General features: G+C 41.5%; 1 protein-coding gene across 1 annotated transcript in view; it reads right to left on the reverse strand.

Annotated features, from left to right (window-relative positions):
- LOC138654981 (ras association domain-containing protein 6-like) overlaps positions 1–22,887 on the reverse strand; it is a 155,284-nt gene that overhangs the window by 56,981 nt on the left and 75,416 nt on the right. The window contains exons 5-6 of the mRNA XM_069743537.1: positions 21,974–22,071; positions 3,573–3,763 (exon numbers count right to left, since the gene is read on the reverse strand). Coding sequence (XP_069599638.1) covers positions 3,573–3,763; positions 21,974–22,071 — 289 coding nt within the window. The remainder of the gene's footprint in view (positions 1–3,572; positions 3,764–21,973; positions 22,072–22,887) is intronic.

Consider the following 22,887-nt stretch of genomic DNA (forward strand, 5'->3'; position numbering starts at 1 on the left):
TGAAGACCCTTTTTTATCTCATAGCTTGCTGCAGCGTTTATGACTCGCAAGCAACATGATGCTCCAACCATACTCCCTAAACATAACGATGTCCTCCCAGACATTATGATTATGACCCCACACACTTTATACTGCTACAGTGCCCTTAACACACAGGCCCTACAGTGTTTCTTTACACAGTAAAATGCTTCAACAGCATCTGACCACATATGGCACTCATTGTACCTCCTATATACATTATGATGCCTTCCCAATGACTCCTACAAATACTTGCTACCACACAATGATGATCCCACTCACACTTTTTGATGCCCTTAGTGTTCACCCCACACAGTATGGTGCCAAAAAAGTTTCTGCCGCACAATAATGCTCACGCAGTACGATACCCTCACACTGGTCCCCACACACACACACACACACACATTATGATGCCACCACGACCCCCACACACAGTACGATGCCCTCACATAGCCCCTACACACATTATAATGCCCCCACTGTATGATGTTCTTCTAAACATTATGATGTGAGCACTGTGAAATATTCTCCCAAGTATGGTGACCCTCCTGACTTCTGGCAAATACAAAACTCATACAGCCTTATTCCTAGGATGAGCGGGGCAAATCTCCGCTTGGAGCGGTGTGTGGCTGAGCGCATCAGGTGTGTTGTAGTGACAAAATTGTATCTACTGCACTGAGCCTCAGATGACACAGCTGAATGATGACGCATGAAGCGGACAGCTCCCACCTCTACTATTATATTCAACTTTATCTGTTTTAGTTAGGACAGAGAGACTGCTGAACAGCAGGGACTATCCTACTCGATCTGGGTTAGCTGTGATGCTTGTCTCAGTTGAGGTTTTGAGTGCTGAGAGCTTTTAAGCCTTAGCACTGAAACGGTTTGTTCCCATTTAGTTAAAGTTAATTGGACAACTTTTCAGACCATCAGTGAGTTTAGTGGCTTTAAGTTGGACTCTCCCATAATTTCTTAGAGCTCAGAGCTCGTGAGCTCAATGATTGCTGTCGACATGACATTAGCGTCGCATCCAAAGCCAGACACCTGGTGCAGCAACGACACTCGTCAATGGACCCAGGAAAAGTGAGTATAGCAGGGTTTGTTTCTTTATAATAAAACAGGGATTCAATTTTAATTAAAAGGGAACAACTCCTTTAAGGGAGGGAAAACCAAAATAAAACTTTATTTTCTAATTTATACCATTGCTAAAATAGTTTACAAATATAAATGTATGTTTTAATAGGTCGCCTATTTAGCACTGTCAACAGTTTTCTAGGGCGAAAACATCTGGCAGACTCCACTTACATACAGTGGGGCAAAAAAGTATTTAGTCAGTCAGCAATAGTGCAAGTTCCACCACTTAAAAAGATGAGAGGCGTCTGTAATTTACATCATAGGTAGACCTCAACTATGGGAGACAAACTGAGAAAAAAAAATCCAGAAAATCACATTGTCTGTTTTTTTAACATTTTATTTGCATATTATGGTGGAAAATAAGTATTTGGTCAGAAACAAACAATCGAGATTTCTGGCTCTCACAGACCTGTAACTTCTTCTTTAAGAGTCTCCTCTTTCCTCCACTCATTACCTGTAGTAATGGCACCTGTTTAAACTTGTTATCAGTATAAAAAGACACCTGTGCACACCCTCAAACAGTCTGACTCCAAACTCCACTATGGTGAAGACCAAAGAGCTGTCAAAGGACACCAGAAACAAAATTGTAGCCCTGCACCAGGCTGGGAAGACTGAATCTGCAATAGCCAACCAGCTTGGAGTGAAGAAATCAACAGTGGGAGCAATAATTAGAAAATGGAAGACATACAAGACCACTGATAATCTCCCTCGATCTGGGGCTCCACGCAAAATCCCACCCTGTGGGGTCAGAATGATCACAAGAACGGTGAGCAAAAATCCCAGAACCACGCGGGGGGACCTAGTGAATGAACTGCAGAAAGCTGGGACCAATGTAACAAGGCCTACCATAAGTAACACACTACGCCACCATGGACTCAGATCCTGCAGTGCCAGACGTGTCCCACTGCTTAAGCCAGTACATGTCCGGGCCCGTCTGAAGTTTGCTAGAGAGCATTTGGATGATCCAGAGGAGTTTTGGGAGAATGTCCTATGGTCTGATGAAACCAAACTGGAACTGTTTGGTAGAAACACAACTTGTCGTGTTTGGAGGAAAAAGAATACTGAGTTGCATCCATCAAACACCATACCTACTGTAAAGCATGGTGGTGGAAACATCATGCTTTGGGGCTGTTTCTCTGCAAAGGGGCCAGGACGACTGATCCGGGGACATGAAAGAATGAATGGGGCCATGTATCGTGAGATTTTGAGTGCAAACCTCCTTCCATCAGCAAGGGCATTGAAGATGAAACGTGGCTGGGTCTTTCAACATGACAATGATCCAAAGCACACCGCCAGGGCAACGAAGGAGTGGCTTCGTAAGAAGCATTTCAAGGTCCTGGAGTGGCCTAGCAAGTCTCCAGATCTCAACCCTATAGAAAACCTTTGGAGGGTGTTGAAAGTCCGTGTTGCCAAGCGAAAAGCCAAAAACATCACTGCTCTAGAGGAGATCTGCATAGAGGAATGGGCCAACATACCAACAACAGTGTGTGGCAATCTTGTGAAGACTTACAGAAAACGTTTGACCTCTGTCATTGCCAACAAAGGATATATTACAAAGTATTGAGATGAAATTTTGTTTCTGACCAAATACTTATTTTCCACCATAATATGCAAATAAAATGTTAAAAAAACAGACAATGTGATTTTCTGGATTTTTTTTTCTCAGTTTGTCTCCCATAGTTGAGGTCTACATATGATGTAAATTACAGACGCCTCTCATCTTTTTAAGTGGTGGAACTTGCACTATTGCTGACTGACTAAATACTTTTTTGCCCCACTGTATATAGAAGTGGGTCTGACACTACTATATGTGATTCACATTACAAACAACAGATGTCACACCAAAGCTGCAATTTAGCGTAAAAAAACAAGCTAAAGCATGTATCTAGTGTGTAATCATATGCTCATGTATCATATGCAATAGTAAGTTCTAATGCAGTTCACTGATCTCATTAGCTATGTATTTGGGGTAAAATGTAACACACAGCTTACATAGAGAGCAGACTGTACACAAAGGAACCTATATGAATTCTACGCAAGAAACAAACGACTCAACAAAAAGGCTTTTGAAACCCCTAATGATCATGCAGCATTCGGGATAACACTTTTAGTGCATATTTTTAGGTTATTCTGCCGAAGGAGTCGGCCCGCCAAATGACAATAAAAAGTGGTCTTCTCTAGATAGCTAGAATTCATAATAAATGCTGGAACTAAAATTCTGTCATTGAAAATTCCTACTGAGGGGTATAACAACAAGGACATGTGTAGGTATGCTCAGCATTGTGGAAAGAGCAGTTAGATACACTACTGTCAGCTAACATGCAATGCAAAAAATTCTACATTTTTCAATAAAAAAAATTCAACAGTATTCAACGTCAATATTTTTTGATGTTAGGCTCTAGGAAAGGTTGAACTCTCCTTACTTTAAAGTTGTAGAAGTGTCCATTGATAGAAAACCGATGCTGCTGTATATGAGATCTGTCGGGAGTGTTGTGTCGAATCCTTTTTTTCACTAACGCAGCATCACTAACGGTTCTATACAAAGGTGAATCCGGAATGTCATCTTTAAGATTAGGTCTGAGAGTGCTTATGTCATAGTCATATTTTGTATAGTCTGTGGATTGTAAACAGATTCATTTATTTGTGACTAACCTGGAAAAAAAAGCCAAATAACGAATATAGTGAATAAATAGATATACAGATTTCCATTTCATAAAAATAAATTTATGTTTTTTAATAGATATTTACAAGAAATACATTTCGATATAGTGATGGATTAGGATTTAAAAACTAAAGGAGTGTAGTAATAATAGTAAAAAAGCTATAAAGTTGTTAAAAAATTTTTTCCCAGGGCATAGCAAATGGTAACCTGCATAAACTTGCAATAAGCACTTCAATAAACCCCTAAGTAAGCCAAAAACTTCTGTTCCTATATTACATTGCAATACCTATTGTTGAGGAGACACTGTATCATTTGCAAATTAGGCCTCATTTCCAACTTTTCTAAATATATACTACAATGCTATCTACTTCTCAGTATAATGTGAAATAAGAGTTCTGTGAATAGCAAAGAAAATAGACAATCAGTAGTGGATTACGTTGACCATAGAACCCTGGGCTGTTTCCCAAAGTTCTCCACATCAGTCAATTGAATCAATATAGACCTTAAACGTAGTAATTCGAGCTAGGGATAATTACAGACTCCAGAACAGACCCAACAGCTCTAGACCTCTAAACTGCAGAGCACCCAAATAAATACTACCATTAGAGATGAGTGGATCATTTGAAATTCAAATTGACTGTCTTGGCAAAATTTTCCACCCAAATCTGAGGGTGGAATGGGTGAATTTCAATACTGGCAATCTTGTAATTGCTCATAAAATACACATGGGGAAAGGAGAGAGAGAGGACCCGACTGTTCATAAGAGCTTACATTCTGCAGGAGAGAGAGGGAGGCCCCCAGCTGACCATAAGAGCTTACACTCTACAGAAGAGACAGGCCCAGTGACTCTGGAGATGGAAAACGATGCTGCTATACAAACTGTGCTCCGATGGAAACTGGTGATCTGTCAATGACCCAGGTACTGACCACCACTGTAGAAGGTTTGATAATCCGAAACCCACACAACAATGCAAAATGAGGTTTACCGGCTCTCTTATTTTCTTTTATTTTGTTTCTAATCAAATCTCAAAACGTTCGAATTTGCGTCAAACTGCAAATTTCAGGATAATTGAGTCTAACTCAATCATCCACCTAGATCAGGCTCTAAAACATATACAGACCATAGAGCAGACCATAAAATAAATACCACCATGAATCAGGCCCTGTAAGCAAATACAGACCCTAGAACAGACTCAAAATAAATACTACCATGGATCAGGCCCTATAATTAAATAACCCCAACTGGATCCGAAAATAAATACTACATCAGATCAGGCACACCCCTTAAATACATACTCCTGTTCATACATTCATACCCTCTAAACTAATAAAGACCCCAAACCTGACCACCAAAACTTATACAGTTGCAAACCCAAGAAACCCTTAAAGTTTAAACTAATGAAGACTAGACCCTATAAATACAGATCCATAGCTCCCAACCGTCCCAGATTCAGCGGCACTATCAGTCCCGCTATGTCAGGCTTTTGTCTGGGTTTCCACTCAGTCTCTACAACGTCTTCAATGCTACGTAATTCTCTTCTTATGATCTAGTCTCTCCATGAATCAAACCCACAATCTGTATCTTTGCAAGCGGTAGCTAAACCTATGAACAACAGCCTGCACTGATGAAGATACGAGGATTTTGTTTATATGAAGCTACCTTGCAGGTTCTGAACCCAGAAGCAGATTTTTCTACTGATACATAGAGATACAATCTGTACAGAGCAGTGTATGAAAAAGGCAAAGAATAAGTCAGTTCCTATAAAAGTTCCTAGAAACGACTAAAAATAATGAAAAACAATTACAAAATTGTAATGTTCGCCTTTTTGTGAGATCCGATCTCCTCTGGAAATGAACCCAGAGCCTACATCATTGCAGGCAGCAGCCAAAACTATAAGCCACAGCATCCACTGACATCTCATGAGGATTTTCTAGACTTGAAGCTGCAATGCAGGATTTGATCCTAGAGGCAGATTATACTGGTACATAAAGATACAGTATATCTGTAAATAGCAGTGTATTTCTACAAGTATGTCCCTGTAATTTTCCTATAAATTTACTAAAAAAAAATGCAACTTTTAATATAATAAACATCACAAATCTGAAATAATATATTTGGTGTAATCATAACAAACCACACAACACAGTGGTCAGATTATTTATGGTCATTGGTAAATGGCACAAAAAAAATGGTGTGATTGCATTTTTGTCTCTATTTAAACCATAATGAAAAGAAACACTGAGGCCATGTTCACATGTAGAGCAAATACTGTGTTTTTTTCTATTGATTTTTGCTGTGGGTGTCTGCACCACATGATGAAGTAACAATCTTCACTGATTATTGTGTGTTGTGCTGCATATTAAGCATTTGATGCAGTTTTGGTTGAAATTTGAAGCAGCACTTTTAACGCTTTTTTTAATATTACAGAAAAGCTTTGATTTTGCACTTAAACATGTAACTCTGCTTCTTTTTATACATGCGTTTTGTTTAAGCTACACACTAATAGCATATAGAGAAAAAACATACTAAAACTGCACAGTACAACAGCGCCTTTAGACGCATCGCGGGCAGACGTTTTTCTGAAATCACATCTACTGAAATCACATCCACAATTGTTTTTTCTTAGGAAGTAAAAAAAAGTTAACAATATTATATATTTTACAACAAAATTTATAAAACCAATTTGAGGGACCACATCACATTTGAAGTGACTTTAAGGGGCCTATGTGACAGAAAATACCCAAAAATGACATCATTTTAAAAACTATACTCCTTAACCTCTTTCTGACCTCAGACGGGATAGTACGTCTGATGTCAGATCCCCCGCTTTGATGCAGGGCTCCCGGTGGTGAGCCCGCATCAAAGCCAGGACTTGTCAGCTGTTTTGAACACCTCTTGAAGAATTCATCTAGGGGTGTAGTGAGCATTTTTAACCCTTAAGCGATTCACTGATTTTTTTAACATTGTGCTGAATCAATGGAAAATTACCATTTTTTATACTAAAATGTTGCCTTGGCCCCAAGTTTTCAATTTTCAAAAGTGAGTATAAGAGAAAAAGGACCATACAATTTGTTACGTAATTTCTCCTGAGTACACCAATACCCCATATGTGGTCAAAAACTACTTTTGAGGCACAGTGCAAAGCTCAGAAGGAAAGAAGCCGTAGTGGAGACCATTTGCTGGAATGGTTTCAGGGTGCCATGTCACATTGGCAGAGCCCCTGAGGTGCCAGAGCAGTAGACCCCCCCCCCCCCCATAAATGACCCCATTTACAAACTACACATCACAATTAATCCAATAAGGGGTAAGTGAGCGTACACCACATGTGCCTCACAGAATTTTATACCACTGGGCGGTGAAGAAAAAACAGGTAACATTTTTACCACTAAAATGTTGTTTTAGCCCCAAGTTTTTAATTTATATAAGGGCTAATAGTAAAAAATGGACTACAGTTTGTTGTGCAATTTCTCCTGAGTGCACTAATACACTACAGTACATGTAATCAAGAAATACTTTTCAGGCACAGAGGAACGTTCAGAAAGAAAGCGCCATAATATAGTGCATATTTTCATTTTATAGTTTGCAGGTGCCATGATCCACTGGGGGAGCCCCTTAGGTGCCAGATCAGCAGAACCCCTTTCTTTTGGGGGATGAGGAGCCATAATCGCCTGTATTTCCATTGACAGATGAAAGACCTGAGTGTTTTTTGTGGATTTGTAAGCTTTTATTGAGAACATTTTACATAACATTTTGAATCACATTTTCCTGCACTCTACGCTGAGCACTTACACTGGGGGAAAATAAGTATTTCATACACTGCCGATTTTGCAAGTTTTCCCACCTACGAAGAATGGAGAGGTCTGTAATTTTTATCGTAGGTACACTTCAACTGTAATAGAATCTAAAAATAAAAAAACAAAAAAATCACATTGTATGATTTTTAAATAATTCAATTACATTTTATTGCATGAAATAAGTATTTGATCACCTAACAAGCAGCAAGAATTCTGGCTCTCAAAGACCTGTTAGTGTTTCTTTAAGAAGCCCTCCTATTCTGCATTCATGACCTGTATAAAAGACACCTGTCCACACATTCACTCAATCACACTCTAACATCTCCACCATGGCCAAGACCAAAGAGCTGTCTTAGGACACCGGGGACAAACTTGTAGACCTACACAAGGCTGGGATGGGCTACAGGACATTAGGCAAGCAGGTTGGTGAGTAGGCAATAGCTGTTGGTACAATTATTAGAAAATGGAAGAAACACAAGTTGATTGTCAATTTCCCTCAGTCTGTGGCACCATGCAAGATCTCACCTCATGGGGTAAGAATGATTCTGAAAAAAATCAGGAATCATCCAAGACCTACATGGGAGGAATTGGTCAATAACCTGAAGAGAGCTGGGATCACAGTCTCAAATATTACCATTGGTAACACATCACACCGTCATGGATTAAAATACTGCATGGCACCCAAGGTCTTCCTGTTCATCCCCAGGTTCATTTGAAGCTCGCCAAAGACCATCTGGATAATCCAGAGGAGCCATGCGAGAAGGTCATAAGGTCAGATGAGACCAAAATAAAACTTTGTGGTCAACTCTATTCACTGCAATTAGAGGAAGAAAAAGGATGAGTACAACCTCAAGAGTGACATCCCAACCATGAAGAATAGTGGGGGAAACCATACTTTGGGGGTGCTTTTCTGGAAAGGGAACAGGATGACTGCATATTGGAGGATGGATGGGGTCATGTGTTACAAGATTTTGACCAACAACCTCCTTCCCTCAGTAAGAACATTGAAGATGGGTCGTGGCAGGGTCTTCCACCATGATAATGACCAGAAACACACAACCAGGGCAGCTAAGGAGTGGCTCCGTAAGAAGTATTTCATGGTCCTGGAGTAGCATAGCCAGTCTCCAAACCTAAACCCAAAAGAAAATTTTTGAAGGTAGCTGAAACTCGATGTTGCCCGGCGACAGCCCCAAAACCTGACATTTCTGGAGAAGATCTGTATGGAGAAGTGAGCCAAAATCCCTTCTGCAGTGTGTGCAAACTTGGTTAAGAACTACAGGAAACTTCTGACCTCTGCACTCAAAGTTTTCTGTACCAAATATTAAGTTCTGTTTTTCTATTGTACCAAATAATTATTCAATGCAATAAAATGCAAATTAATTAACTAAAACACATACAATGTGATTTTCTGAAATTTTCTAAGATTCTGTCTCTCACAGTTAAAGTGAACCTATAATAAAAATTACAGACCTCTCCATTCTTTGTAGGTGGGAAAACTAGCAAAGTCGGCAGTGTACCAAACAAATATTTCCACACTGTACATTGGTGTTTCCCCTAAGGCTGCCATCACACTAGCAGTATTTGGTCAGTATTTTACATCAGTATTTGTAAGCCAAAACCAGGAGTGGGTGATAAATGCAGAAGTGGTGCATATGTTTCTATTATACTTTTCCTCTGATTGTTCCACTCCTGGTTTTGGCTTACAGATACTGATGTAAAATACTGACCAAATACTGCTAGTGTGATGGCAGCCTGAGGGATGCTTTCACTATAATGAGGCAGCAAAGATACTCTGAACTCTGTCTGGCCTTAAAGGAAACCTGTCACCTGAATTTGGCGGGACTGGTTTTGGGTCATATGGGCGGAGTTTTCGGGTGTTTGATTCACCCTTTCCTTACCCGCTGGCTGCATGCTGGCTGCAATATTGGATTGAAGGTCATTCTCTGTCCTCCATAGTACACGCCTGCACAAGGCAAATAATAGGCCAGATGGCGTCCACAGTGTCTCCATCTGCCTCATTATAAGGAATCTTCCACTAGGAGTTCTGTGTCTGAATCACATATTTCAGGGATTTATACAGATTTACAAAGATATTTACATCTCCAGTGTAAGCGCTCAGAGTAGAGTGCAAGATAATTGTGAGCCTAAGGCCTCTTTCACACATCCGTATCTCCTGTACGTGCGGTGGCAGTTTTCACACGTACCGGAGACACTGATGCACAGAGACCCTTTCAAATGAGTGGGTCTGTGCACGTCAGTGTGCTTCCACAGACCGTGTGTCCGTGTGCCCCACAAGTAGACATGTCCGGGTGCTGAAGATGGCTCTCGTCATTCTCCCCTGCTCTGCCGGTGATCGAAGCGAGCAGAGGAGAATAATGAGAGTTATATTCAAGTCAGAACAATGACAGCAGTTTGGGGCTTTTGGGACTATTACTCCCATCAACCTACACCTGCTGCTAATAACAGTGACAGCATGAGCGGATGACGGGGGTATTCATGACCCGCCGTCTGCACTATAACTAAATAAATGAATGAAAAACCTGGCGCTGGTTCCCCCTATTTTTCCTAACAAGCCAGGCAAAACTCACAGCTGGAGCAGAATGATGAGAGCCGTCTTCAGTACCTGGTGCCGGGGAACAGCACTTACTGTAGCGCTTCTTCCCTGCCAGCCATCCTTGCAGCACTGATGCGGTACCGGAAATAAACGGACATGTGAAACCGGCCTTACTATGATCTCTGGGAGGCAGAATAAACAAATCAATAGCAGGTCAATAATTGGTTTTATTTTTTAATTTGTTCCTTGTGTGGTATAAGTGATTATATTACTTTGCTCTTCGCGTCGTTGCGATTACAGCGTTCTTTCTCAGAATTATATATTTTTAATGTTTTATGTTTGGCTGCTATCACACACTAAAAAAACGCTTATTTTGAAAACTATAACTTTTTTATATATTTCTGCAAACAGAGTAATCTGAGAGATGGTTTTTGCAGGACAAATTGATATTTTTATTGGTAAGATTTTCAGGCACATAACTTTTTTTTATTGCTTTCTATTCTGAATTTTGGGGTGGCAAAAAGAACAAAAAACAGAAATCCATTAATTGTTTTTTTGCTTTGTTTTTTACGCCATTCACAATATGGTAAAACTGATTAGACAGCTTCATTCTTCGGATTAGTATGATTATAGCGATACCACATTTAGGTTATTTTTTTTAGCGTTTTACACAATTAAACTATTTTATTGAAAAAAGTAATTTTTTTTTATTTCTACATTCTGACAGCTATCGTTTTTTATTTCTTTGCTTATGGGAAGCTGTATGGTGGTTTTGTTTTTTTGCAGGACAAGATGAATTTTTCAGCTATACTATTTTTATCTCCAATTGACTTTTTGATTGCATTTTATTTCACCTTTTGTTTGGCAGTATGATGAAATCGCATAGTTTTTTTTACACGCTTTTTATTTATTTTTTCATGGCATTCCCTGAAGGGGTTAACTTGTTTGACAGTTTTATAGGTTGGGTTGCTCCAGATGTAGCAATATGAAGTGTGTGTACTTTTCTAATTTTTTTTTTTTTTTTTTTTACATAAATATACATATTTTTGGAAGAATATTTTATTCATTTTCTTTCATTCAATTTTTTTAAAACTTTTTTGTTACTTTTTTTTACTTATTCTCTCTATTAGACTTTAACATTCATTACTCTGATCGCTGGTATAATTCATTGCAGTGCACCAGTACTGCAATGTATTATACCTTTCAGTATTACACTGACAGGAGCCTCTTAGACCATGCTCCTGGCATGGTCTAAGCAGGCCACTGTTGCAGACAGACCCAGGGGTCGCCATGATGACCTCTGGCTTCCATGACAACAACTGGGACCTCTCGCTGGAGTTGCAGGGGCGCCGATCAAGTGGGAGAAGGAACCACCTCTCCTAGCCTTCCAAGTGCTGTGATTTATATTGATAGAGGCATTTATGAGGTTATACAGTTGAGTGCAGTGCAGATACTTCTCCTGGCAGTAACAGCCAGAGTTCAACTATCACGAAAGCCGAGCTCTCGGCTTCATGACATACCTATACGTTGGGAACTTACCTGACCATGATGTATAGGTATGTCAAAGGTTGTGTAGGGGTTTGTATATTGTAATCATATCCAAAGCATATTATTTAGCACTGTGTACTTACAATTGCTCATTTTGCCTTTACACCCAGATCATTATTTTCTTTTCTCTGACAGTTACAATATATACATATATACACCGCATCCTAAATATCACTGAATAAAATATTCCAGTTGCAAATCTTTATTCATTATACAGTACTGAACAATAAAACATAAAAATATAATATCCCATGGAGCTGTGGATTTGGAATGATACTCAAAATCAAAGAGAAGAAATAAATTACAGGCTCATCGAACTTCAATGGTAATGTCTCAAGACAAGGAAATGATGCTCAGTAGTGTATGTGGCATCCACTTGCCTGTATAACCTGCCTACACCACCTGGGCATGCTCCTGATGAGGCGGCAGAAGGTTTCCTGAGGCATCTCTTCCCAGACCTGGACTAAACCATCAATCAACTCATGGACCGTATGTGGTGCAACGTGGCGTTGGTGGTTTAAAGGAGACATAATGTCCCAGATGTGTTCAATTAGATTCAGGTCTGGGGAATGGGCAGGCCAGCCCATAGCATCAATGCCTTCATTATGCAGGAACTGATGACATACTTCAGCCACATGAGGTCTGACATTGTCATGCATCAGAAGAAACCCAGGGTCCACTGCACTTGCATATGGTCTCACAATGGGTCTGAAGATCTCATCCCGGTACCTAATGGTAGTCAGGGTACCTGTAGCCAGCACATAGAGGGCTGTACGGCAAACCAAAGAAATGCCTCCCCACACCATTACTGACCCACTTCCAAACCTGTCATGCTGGAGAATTTGGCATGCTGCAAAACAATCTCCACTGTGTCTCCAGACTCTGTCACATCTGACACATGTGCTCAGTGTGAACCTGCTCTCTTTCTTGAAGAGCACAGGGCACCAATTATGAATTTGCCAATCTTGGTGTTCTCTGCAAATGCCAATCTCTCCGCACGGTATTTGGCTGTAAGCACAACACCCACTTGAGGTCGCGGGCCCTCATAGCACTCTCATGGAGTCTGTTTCTGACAATTTGAGCAGACTCATGGATGTTAATGGCCCGCTGGAGGTCATTTTGCAGGTCACTGGTACTGCTCCTCCTGTTCCTCCTTACACAAAGGAGGAGATAGCAGTCCTGCTGCTGGGTTGTTGCCCTCCTACAGCATCCTCCACGTCTCCTGGTGTACTGTCCTGTCTCCTGGTATCTGCTCCATGCTCTGGACACTGTACTGACAGACGCAGCTACCCTTCTTGCCACAGCTCACATTGAAGTGCTATCCAGGATAAGCTGCACTACCTGAGCAACTTCTGTGGGTTGTAAACACCACCTCATGCTACTGTACAGTACCTCTAGGGTTGAGAGAAATGACAAAATGCAAAAATGACCAAAACAGCAGACAAAAAGGATGAGAACAGAGAAATGATCTGTGGTCACTCCCTGCTGAACTACTCCTTAATAGAGGTTATCTAGCTAATTGCCTATCATTTTTACCTGTTGTCTGTTCCATTTGTACTGTTATGGCTGGCAATCAGGCAACACAGCGTGCAATAATCAGCGCACATACAGAGATCTGGCAATAACCAAAAACAATAGGACGAGCTCTGAGACGTGGAATCTCTGTAGACTGCAGTACCTGATCTATCCTCACACAACTATAAGCAGCAGTGGATTGCGCCTATCACTACCTATGCAACTCGGCACTGCCTGAGGAGCTGACTAGCCTGAAGATAGAAATACAAGCCTGACTTACCTCAGAGAAATACCCCAAAGGAATAGGCAGCCCCCCACATATAATGACTGTTAGCAAGATGAAAAGACAAACGTAGGAATGAAATAGATTCAGCAAAGTGAGGCCCGATATTCTAGACAGAGCGAGGATAGCAAAGAGAACTATGCAGTCTACAAAAAACCCTAAAACGAAAACCACGCAAAGGGGCAAAAAGACCCACCGTGCCGAACTAACAGCACGGCGGTGCACCCCTTTGCTTCTCAGAGCTTCCAGCAAAAGTTAATAGCAAGCTGGACAGAAAAAACAGAAAACAAACTAGAAGCACTTATCTAGCAGAGCAGCAGGCCCAAGGAAAGATGCAGTAGCTCAGATCCAACACTGGAACATTGACAAGGAGCAAGGAAGACAGACTCAGGTGGAGCTAAATAGCAAGGCAGCCAACGAGCTCACCAAAACACCTGAGGGAGGAAGCCCAGAGACTGCAATACCACTTGTGACCACAGAAGTGAATTCAGCCACAGAATTCACAACAGTACCCCCCCCTTGAGGAGGGGTCACCGAACCCTCACCAGAACCCCCAGGCCGACCAGGATGAGCCACATGAAAGGCACGAACAAGATCTGGGGCATGGACATCAGAGGCAAAAACCCAGGAATTATCTTCCTGAGCATAACCCTTCCATTTGACCAGATACTGGAGTTTCCGTCTAGAGACACGAGAATCCAAAATCTTCTCCACAATATACTCCAATTCCCCCTCCACCAAAACAGGGGCAGGAGGCTCCACAGATGGAACCATAGGTGCCACGTATCTCCTCAACAACGACCTATGGAATACATTATGTATGGAAAAGGAGTCTGGGAGGGTCAGACGAAAAGACACCGGATTGAGAATCTCAGAAATCCTATACGGACCAATAAAACGAGGTTTAAATTTAGGAGAGGAAACCTTCATAGGAATATGACGAGAAGATAACCAAACCAGATCCCCAACACGAAGTCGGGGTCCCACACGGCGTCTGCGATTAGCGAAAAGCTGAGCCTTCTCCTGGGACAAGGTCAAATTGTCCACTACCTGAGTCCAGATCTGCTGCAACCTGTCCACCACAGAATCCACACCAGGACAGTCCGAAGACTCAACCTGTCCTGAAGAGAAACGAGGATGGAACCCAGAATTGCAGAAAAATGGAGAGACCAAGGTAGCCGAGCTGGCCCGATTATTAAGGGCGAACTCAGCCAACGGCAAAAATGACACCCAATCATCCTGGTCAGCGGAAACAAAACATCTCAGATATGTTTCCAAGGTCTGATTGGTTCGTTCGGTCTGGCCATTAGTCTGAGGATGGAAGGCCGAGGAGAAAGATAGGTCAATGCCCATCCTACCACAAAAGGCTCGCCAGAACCTCGAGACAAACTGGGAACCTCTGTCAGAAACAATATTCTCAGGAATGCCATGTAAACGAACCACATGCTGGAAGAACAAAGGCACCAAATCAGAGGAGGAAGGCAATTTAACCAAGGGCACCAGATGGACCATTTTAGAAAAGCGATCACAGACCACCCAAATGACCGACATCTTTTGAGAAACGGGAAGGTCAGAAATGAAATCCATCGAAATATGTGTCCAAGGCCTCTTCGGGACCGGCAAGGGCAAAAGCAACCCACTGGCACGTGAACAGCAGGGCTTAGCCCTAGCACAAATTCCACAGGACTGCACAAAAGCACGCACATCCCGCGACAGAGACGGCCACCAGAAGGATCTAGCAACCAACTCCCTGGTACCAAAGATTCCTGGATGACCGGCCAGCACCGAACAATGAAGTTCAGAGATAACTTTACTAGTCCACCTATCAGGGACGAACAGTTTCTCGGCCGGACAACGATCAGGTTTATTAGCCTGAAATTTCTGCAACACTCTCCGCAAATCAGGAGAGATGGCAGACACAATGACTCCTTCCTTGAGGATACTCGCCGGCTCAGATAACCCCGGAGAGTCGGGCACAAAACTCCTAGACAGAGCATCCGCCTTCACATTTTTAGAGCCCGGAAGGTATGAAATCACAAAATCAAAACGAGCAAAAAATAACGACCAACGGGCCTGTCTAGGATTCAAGCGCTTGGCAGACTCAAGATAAGTAAGGTTCTTATGATCAGTCAAAACCACCACGCGATGCTTAGCACCCTCAAGCCAATGACGCCACTCCTCGAATGCCCACTTCATGGCCAGCAACTCTCGGTTGCCCACATCATAATTACGCTCAGCAGCAGAAAATTTCCTGGAAAAGAAAGCACATGGTTTGAACACTGAGCAACCAGAACCTCTCTGTGACAAAACCGCCCCTGCACCAATCTCAGAAGCATCAACCTCGACCTGGAACGGAAGAGAAACATCAGGTTGACACAACACAGGGGCACAGCAAAAACGACGCTTCAACTCCTGAAAAGCTTCCACGGCAGCAGAAGACCAATTAACCAAATCAGCACCCTTCTTGGTCAAATCGGTCAATGGTCTGGCAATGCTAGAAAAATTACAGATGAAGCGACGATAAAAATTAGCAAAGCCCAGGAATTTCTGCAGACTTTTCAGAGATGTCGGCTGGGTCCAATCCTGGATGGCCTGAACCTTAACCGGATCCATCTCGATAGTAGAAGGGGAAAAGATGAACCCCAAAAATGAAACTTTCTGCACACCGAAGAGACACTTTGATCCCTTCACGAACAAGGAATTAGCACGCAGTACCTGGAAAACCATTCTGACTTGCTTCACATGAGACTCCCAATCATCTGAGAAGATCAAAATGTCATCCAAGTAAACAATCAAGAATTTATCCAGATACTCACGGAAAATGTCATGCATAAAAGACTGAAAAACAGATGGAGCATTGGCAAGTCCGAACGGCATCACCAGATACTCAAAATGACCCTCGGGCGTATTAAATGCCGTTTTCCATTCATCTCCCTGCCTGATTCTCACCAGATTATACGCACCACGAAGATCAATCTTAGTAAACCAACTAGCCCCCTTAATCCGAGCAAACAAGTCAGAAATCAATGGCAAGGGATACTGAAACTTAACAGTGATCTTATTAAGAAGGCAGTAATCAATACACGGTCTTAGCGAACCATCCTTCTTGGCTACAAAAAAGAACCCTGCTCCCAATGGTGACGACGATGGGCGAATATGTCCCTTCTCCAGGGACTCCTTCACATAACTGCGCATAGCGGTGTGTTCAGGTACGGACAAATTAAATAAACGACCCTTAGGGAATTTACTACCAGGAATCAAATCGATAGCACAATCACAATTCCTATGCGGAGGTAGGGCATCGGACTTGGACTCTTCAAATACATCCTGAAAGTCCGACAAGAACTCTGGGATGTCAGAAGGAATGGATGACGAAATAGACAAAAATGGAACATCACCATGTACTCCCTGACAACCCCAGCTGGTTTCCGACATAGAGTTCCAATCCAATACTGGATTATGGGTTTGTAGCCATGGCAACCCCAACACGACCACATCATGCAAATTATGCAGTACCAGAAAGCGAATAACTTCCTGATGTGCAGGAGCCATGCACATGGTCAGCTGGGCCCAGTACTGAGGCATATTCTTGGCCAAAGGTGTAGCATCAATTCCTCTCAACGGAATAGGACACCGCAAAGGCTCCAAGAAAAATCCACAACGTTTAGCATAATCCAAATCCATCAGATTCAGGGCAGCGCCTGAATCCACAAACGCCATGACAGAATACGATGACAAAGAGCACATTAAGGTAATGGACAAAAGGAATTTTGACTGTACAGTACCAATAACGGCAGAGCTATCGAACCGCCTAGTGCGTTTAGGACAATTAGAAATAGCATGAGTAGAATCACCACAATAGAAACACAGTCTGTTCAGACGTCTGTGTTCTTGCCGTTCTACTTTAGTCATAGTCCTGTCGCACTGCATAGGCTCAGGTTTACTCTCAGACAATACCGCCAGATGGTGCACAGACTTACGCTCGCGCAAGCGACGACCGATCTGAATGGCCAAGGACATAGACTCATTCAAACCAGCAGGCATAGGAAATCCCACCATTACATCCTTAAGAGCTTCAGAGAGACCCTTTCTGAACAAAGCCACTAGTGCAGATTCATTCCACAGAGTGAGTACTGACCACTTCCTAAATTTCTGACAATATACTTCTACATCATCCTGACCCTGGCATAAAGCCAGCAGATTTTTCTCTGCCTGATCCACTGAATTAGGCTCATCGTAAAGCAATCCCAGCGCCTGGAAAAATGCATCAACATTACTCAATGCAGAATCTCCTGGTGCAAGAGAAAACGCCCAGTCCTGTGGGTCGCCGCGCAAAAAAGAAATAATAATCAAAACCTGTTGAATAGGATTACCAGAAGAATGAGGTTTCAAGGCCAAAAATAGCTTACAATTATTTCTGAAGCTCAGGAACTTAGTTCTGTCACCAAAAAACAAATCAGGAATCGGAATTCTTGGTTCTAGCATCGATTTCTGATCAATAGTATCTTGAATCTTTTGTACATTTACAACGAGATTATCCATTGAGGAGCACAGAGCCTGAATATCCATGTCCATAGCTGTGTCCTGAAGCACTCTAATGTCTAGGGGAAAAAAAAGACTGAAGACAGAGCTAAGAAAAAAAAATGATGTCAGGATTTCTTTTTTCCCTCTATTGGGAATCATTGGTTGGCTCCTTGTACTGTTATGGCTGGCAATCAGGCAACACAGCGTGCAATAATCAGCGCACATACAGAGATCTGGCAATAACCAAAAACAATAGGACGAGCTCTGAGACGTGGAATCTCTGTAGACTGCAGTACCTGATCTATCCTCACACAACTATAAGCAGCAGTGGATTGCGCCTATCACTACCTATGCAACTCGGCACTGCCTGAGGAGCTGACTAGCCTGAAGATAGAAATACAAGCCTGACTTACCTCAGAGAAATACCCCAAAGGAATAGGCAGCCCCCCACATATAATGACTGTTAGCAAGATGAAAAGACAAACGTAGGAATGAAATAGATTCAGCAAAGTGAGGCCCGATATTCTAGACAGAGCGAGGATAGCAAAGAGAACTATGCAGTCTACAAAAAACCCTAAAACGAAAACCACGCAAAGGGGCAAAAAGACCCACCGTGCCGAACTAACAGCACGGCGGTGCACCCCTTTGCTTCTCAGAGCTTCCAGCAAAAGTTAATAGCAAGCTGGACAGAAAAAACAGAAAACAAACTAGAAGCACTTATCTAGCAGAGCAGCAGGCCCAAGGAAAGATGCAGTAGCTCAGATCCAACACTGGAACATTGACAAGGAGCAAGGAAGACAGACTCAGGTGGAGCTAAATAGCAAGGCAGCCAACGAGCTCACCAAAACACCTGAGGGAGGAAGCCCAGAGACTGCAATACCACTTGTGACCACAGAAGTGAATTCAGCCACAGAATTCACAACATTGTACCATTTGTACATACCTATTACTAGTCCAGTCACAACACTATCTGTGAAGCACTCTTCTGCCTGCCTTCTGCCCTTGTACACATACCTATTACTAGTACGCTCACAGCAGGAGAAATTGATTCGCAATTGGTGGTGCTTTAGAACCGGAGAGGTTGATTTCACAGAAGTGTAATTGACTTGGAGTTACATTGTGTTGTTAAAGTGTTCTGTTTATTTTTTTGAGCAGTGTATATATAACTGTAAGATGTACTGTGTTTCTCTATATGGACAGAGAGGAATATATGTATCTATATATACTGTATGTATATATATATATATATATATATATATACCATTGAAACCTTCAAAAAGAACCTGAAGACCCACCTCTTCAGACAAGCCTACAACCTGCGGCACGGTGGCGCAGTGGTTAGCACTACAGCCTTGCAGCGCTGGAGTCCTGGGTTCGAACCCCACCAAGGACAACATCTGCAAAGAGTTTGTATGTTCTCTCCGTGTTTGCGTGGGTTTTCTCCGGGCACTCCGGTTTCCTCCCACATTCCAAAGACATACTGATAGGGAATTTAGATTGTGAGCCCCATCGGGGACAGTGATGATAATGTGTGCAAACTGTAAAGCGCTGCGGAATATGTTAGCGCTATATAAAAATAAAGATTATTATTATTATTATTAACCTGCAGTAACCACCGATCGACCAAACCGCTGCATGACCAGCTCTACCCTCACCTACTGTATTCTCACCCATCCCTTGTAGATTGTGAGCCTTCGTGGGCAGGGTCCTCATTCCTCCTGTACCAGTTATGACTTGTATTGTTTAAGATTATTGTACTTGTTTTTATTATGTATACCCCTCCTCACATGTAAAGCGCCATGGAATAAATGGCGCTATAACAATAAATAATAATAATAATAAATATATACATATACATATATATATATATATATATATATATATTTATATATATATATATATATACGGTTGAAACCGGAAGTTTACATCCACTATATAATAAGACACATATGCATGTTTTTCTTAATATCTGATATGAAATCTTCAAGCGAAACATGCATTGGGGCAGTGGGGACGCCACACACAAGCCCTACATTTATTTAAGTGCTGCCCTTTCCCTTGTACCATTAGCCAAATAATTATACAGGGAACAGTATATCCCTCTATTAAATGTTATGTATTAGTGGCTTTAATTACATTGCAGTCTGCAGGCACTCTTGTCACTGTATTATACAAATTGTGCTGGCTCTCTCCACTTGGTATGCAGTTAACTTGAATACATTAGTGTTATGTATAAATTTTAATCATGATTAAATAAATGCTGTTTTTATTGGCATTATATACTATAGCTTGTTGTTGTTAATGAAATCAGAATAAGTTTTAGGTCAATTAGGATTACCATAATTATTAATATTTGCCAAATGCCAGAATAATGAAAGAGAATGTTTAAAGCATTTTTATTACTTACTGCAAAGTCAAAAGTTTACATACATTTCATTAGTATTTGGTACCATTGCCCTTAAACTGAATGACTTGGGTCAAACGTTTGTGATATCTTTCCACAAACTTCTTCAACTAGTTAGTCGGAATTTGGGCCCATTCCTACGGACAAAAATGGTGTAACTGATCAAGGTGTTTTTGGTAGCCTTGCTCACACCTGCCTTTTCAGCTTTGTCCATAAATTTTCAATAGGATTGAGATCAGGGCTTTGGGATGGCCACTCCAAAACATTGACTTTGTTATCCTTAAGCTAATTTGTTACCATTTTGGCAGTATTTTTCAGGTCATTGTTCATTTGGAAACCTATTTCCGCCCAAGTTTTAACTTCCTGACTGATATCTTGAGATGTTGCTTCAGTATTGCCACATAATCTTCTTTTCTCATGATGCCATCTATTTTGTGAAATGCACCAGTCCCTCCTACAGCAAAACAACTCCACAACATGATGCTGCCACCCCCGTGTTTCACAGTTGGGATGGTGTTCTTAGGCTTACAAGCGTCTCCCTTTTTACTCCAAAGGTAACGATGGTTATTATGCCCAAAAATTTTAATTTTAGTTTCATCAGACCACAGGATATATCTCCAAAAATTAAGATCTTTGTTCCTGTGTGCATTTGCAAACATTAATCTGGCCTTTTATGCTTCTTTTGGAGTAAGGGCTTCTTCCTGGCAGAGTGGCCTTTCAGCCCATATTGATACAGTACTCATTTCACTGTGGATATTGACACAATCTTACCAGCTTCTGCCATCATCTTCAGAAGGTATTTTGCTATTGTCCTTGGGATGATATGCACATGTAGCGCCAAAGCATGTTCATGTCTGGGACACAGAACCAGTCTCCTTCCTGAGCGGTATGATGGTTGGACATTTCCATCTCGTTTGTACTTGCATATAATTGTTTGTACAGATGAACGAGGCATCTTCAGGAATCTAGAAATTGTACCCAAATTTGAGCCAGACTTGTGCAAGTCCACAATTCTCTTCCTGATATCTTGGCTGATTTCTATAAACTTTCCCATGATGCTACACAAAGAAGCAGTGTGTTTCAGGTTTGTATTAAAATACATCCACAGGTGTGTCTCTGATTAACTCAAATGTTGCCAAAACAACTTCCAAACACATGACATCATCATATGGGAAGTCCAGAATTGTTTAAAGGCATGGTAATCTTAGTGTATGTAAACTTTTGACTTTGTAGTAAATAAAAATGCCTTAAAACATTCTCTCTCTCTCTCTCATTATCCTGGCATTTGGCAAATAATAATGGTAATCCTAATTGACCGAAACGGGAAAATTTATTCTGATTTTATGTCAGATATTCAGAAAAACAAGCTTATGTGTCATTTTATATAGTGTATGTAAAATTCTGGTTTCAAATGTATATATTTATAATGTTTTATATAATAAATCCCTCCATGACTTTATTACCATGTAGACAATGACATTACATCTTTCCATTAAGTCTTTTAGTGCATTATGGGGTTAAATATTGAAAAAATTTTACCGTCTTTTGAGTCCAACTCAAAATCTGAATTTGTGACAGGCTCATCTATTTCTTCAATGTGATAAAGATCATCAAATTCACCCCAGCGCATCATTCCACTAAAAAAAAAAGCAAGTGTCTATATTTGACATTGAATACAGTAAAATGAGGGTTACAGATTTATACACACATGGTCAAAATTGTTGGTACCCCTCGTTTAATGACAGAAAAACCCACAATGATCACAGAAATAACTTGAATCTGACAAAAGTAATAATAAATAAAAATCTATGAAAATGAACAAATGAGAGTCAGACATTGCTTTTCAACCATGCTTCCACAGAATTTACAAAATTATAATACTCATGAAATAGGCCTAGAAAGAAATGATGGTACCCTTAACTTAATATTTTGTTGCACATCCTTTTGAGGCAATCACTGCAATCAAACAAAACCTGTAACTAGGGTTGAGCGACTTTTACTTTTATAGGATCGGGTCGGGTTTCACGAAACCCGACTTTTTCAAAAGTGCATTGGGTTTCCAATGGTTCCCAGGGTCTGAAGGAGAGGAAACTCTCCTTCAGGCCCTGCGATCCATATTTAAGTGTAAAATAAAGAATTAAAATAAAAAATATCGCTATACTCACCCTCGGACGCGCCCTCGTACTAACCGGGAACCTTCCTTCCTTCGATTCAGCGCTTGCAGGACCTTACGGTGACGTCGCGGCTTGTCATTGGTCGCGTGACCGCTCTCGCGACCAATCACAAGCCGCGACGTCACCGCAAGGTCCTGCAAGCGCTGATTCTTAGGAAGGAAGGCTGCTGGAAAGAAGCAGGGGGCGTCCGAGGGTGAGTATATTCCTATTAGGTATATACTCACCCTCGGACGCGCCCTGCTTCTTTCCGGCAGCCTTCCTTCCTAAGAATCAGCGCTT

Source organism: Ranitomeya imitator, chromosome 1 (genome assembly GCF_032444005.1).
Source record: "Ranitomeya imitator isolate aRanImi1 chromosome 1, aRanImi1.pri, whole genome shotgun sequence".
NCBI classification, from domain to species: domain Eukaryota; kingdom Metazoa; phylum Chordata; class Amphibia; order Anura; family Dendrobatidae; genus Ranitomeya; species Ranitomeya imitator.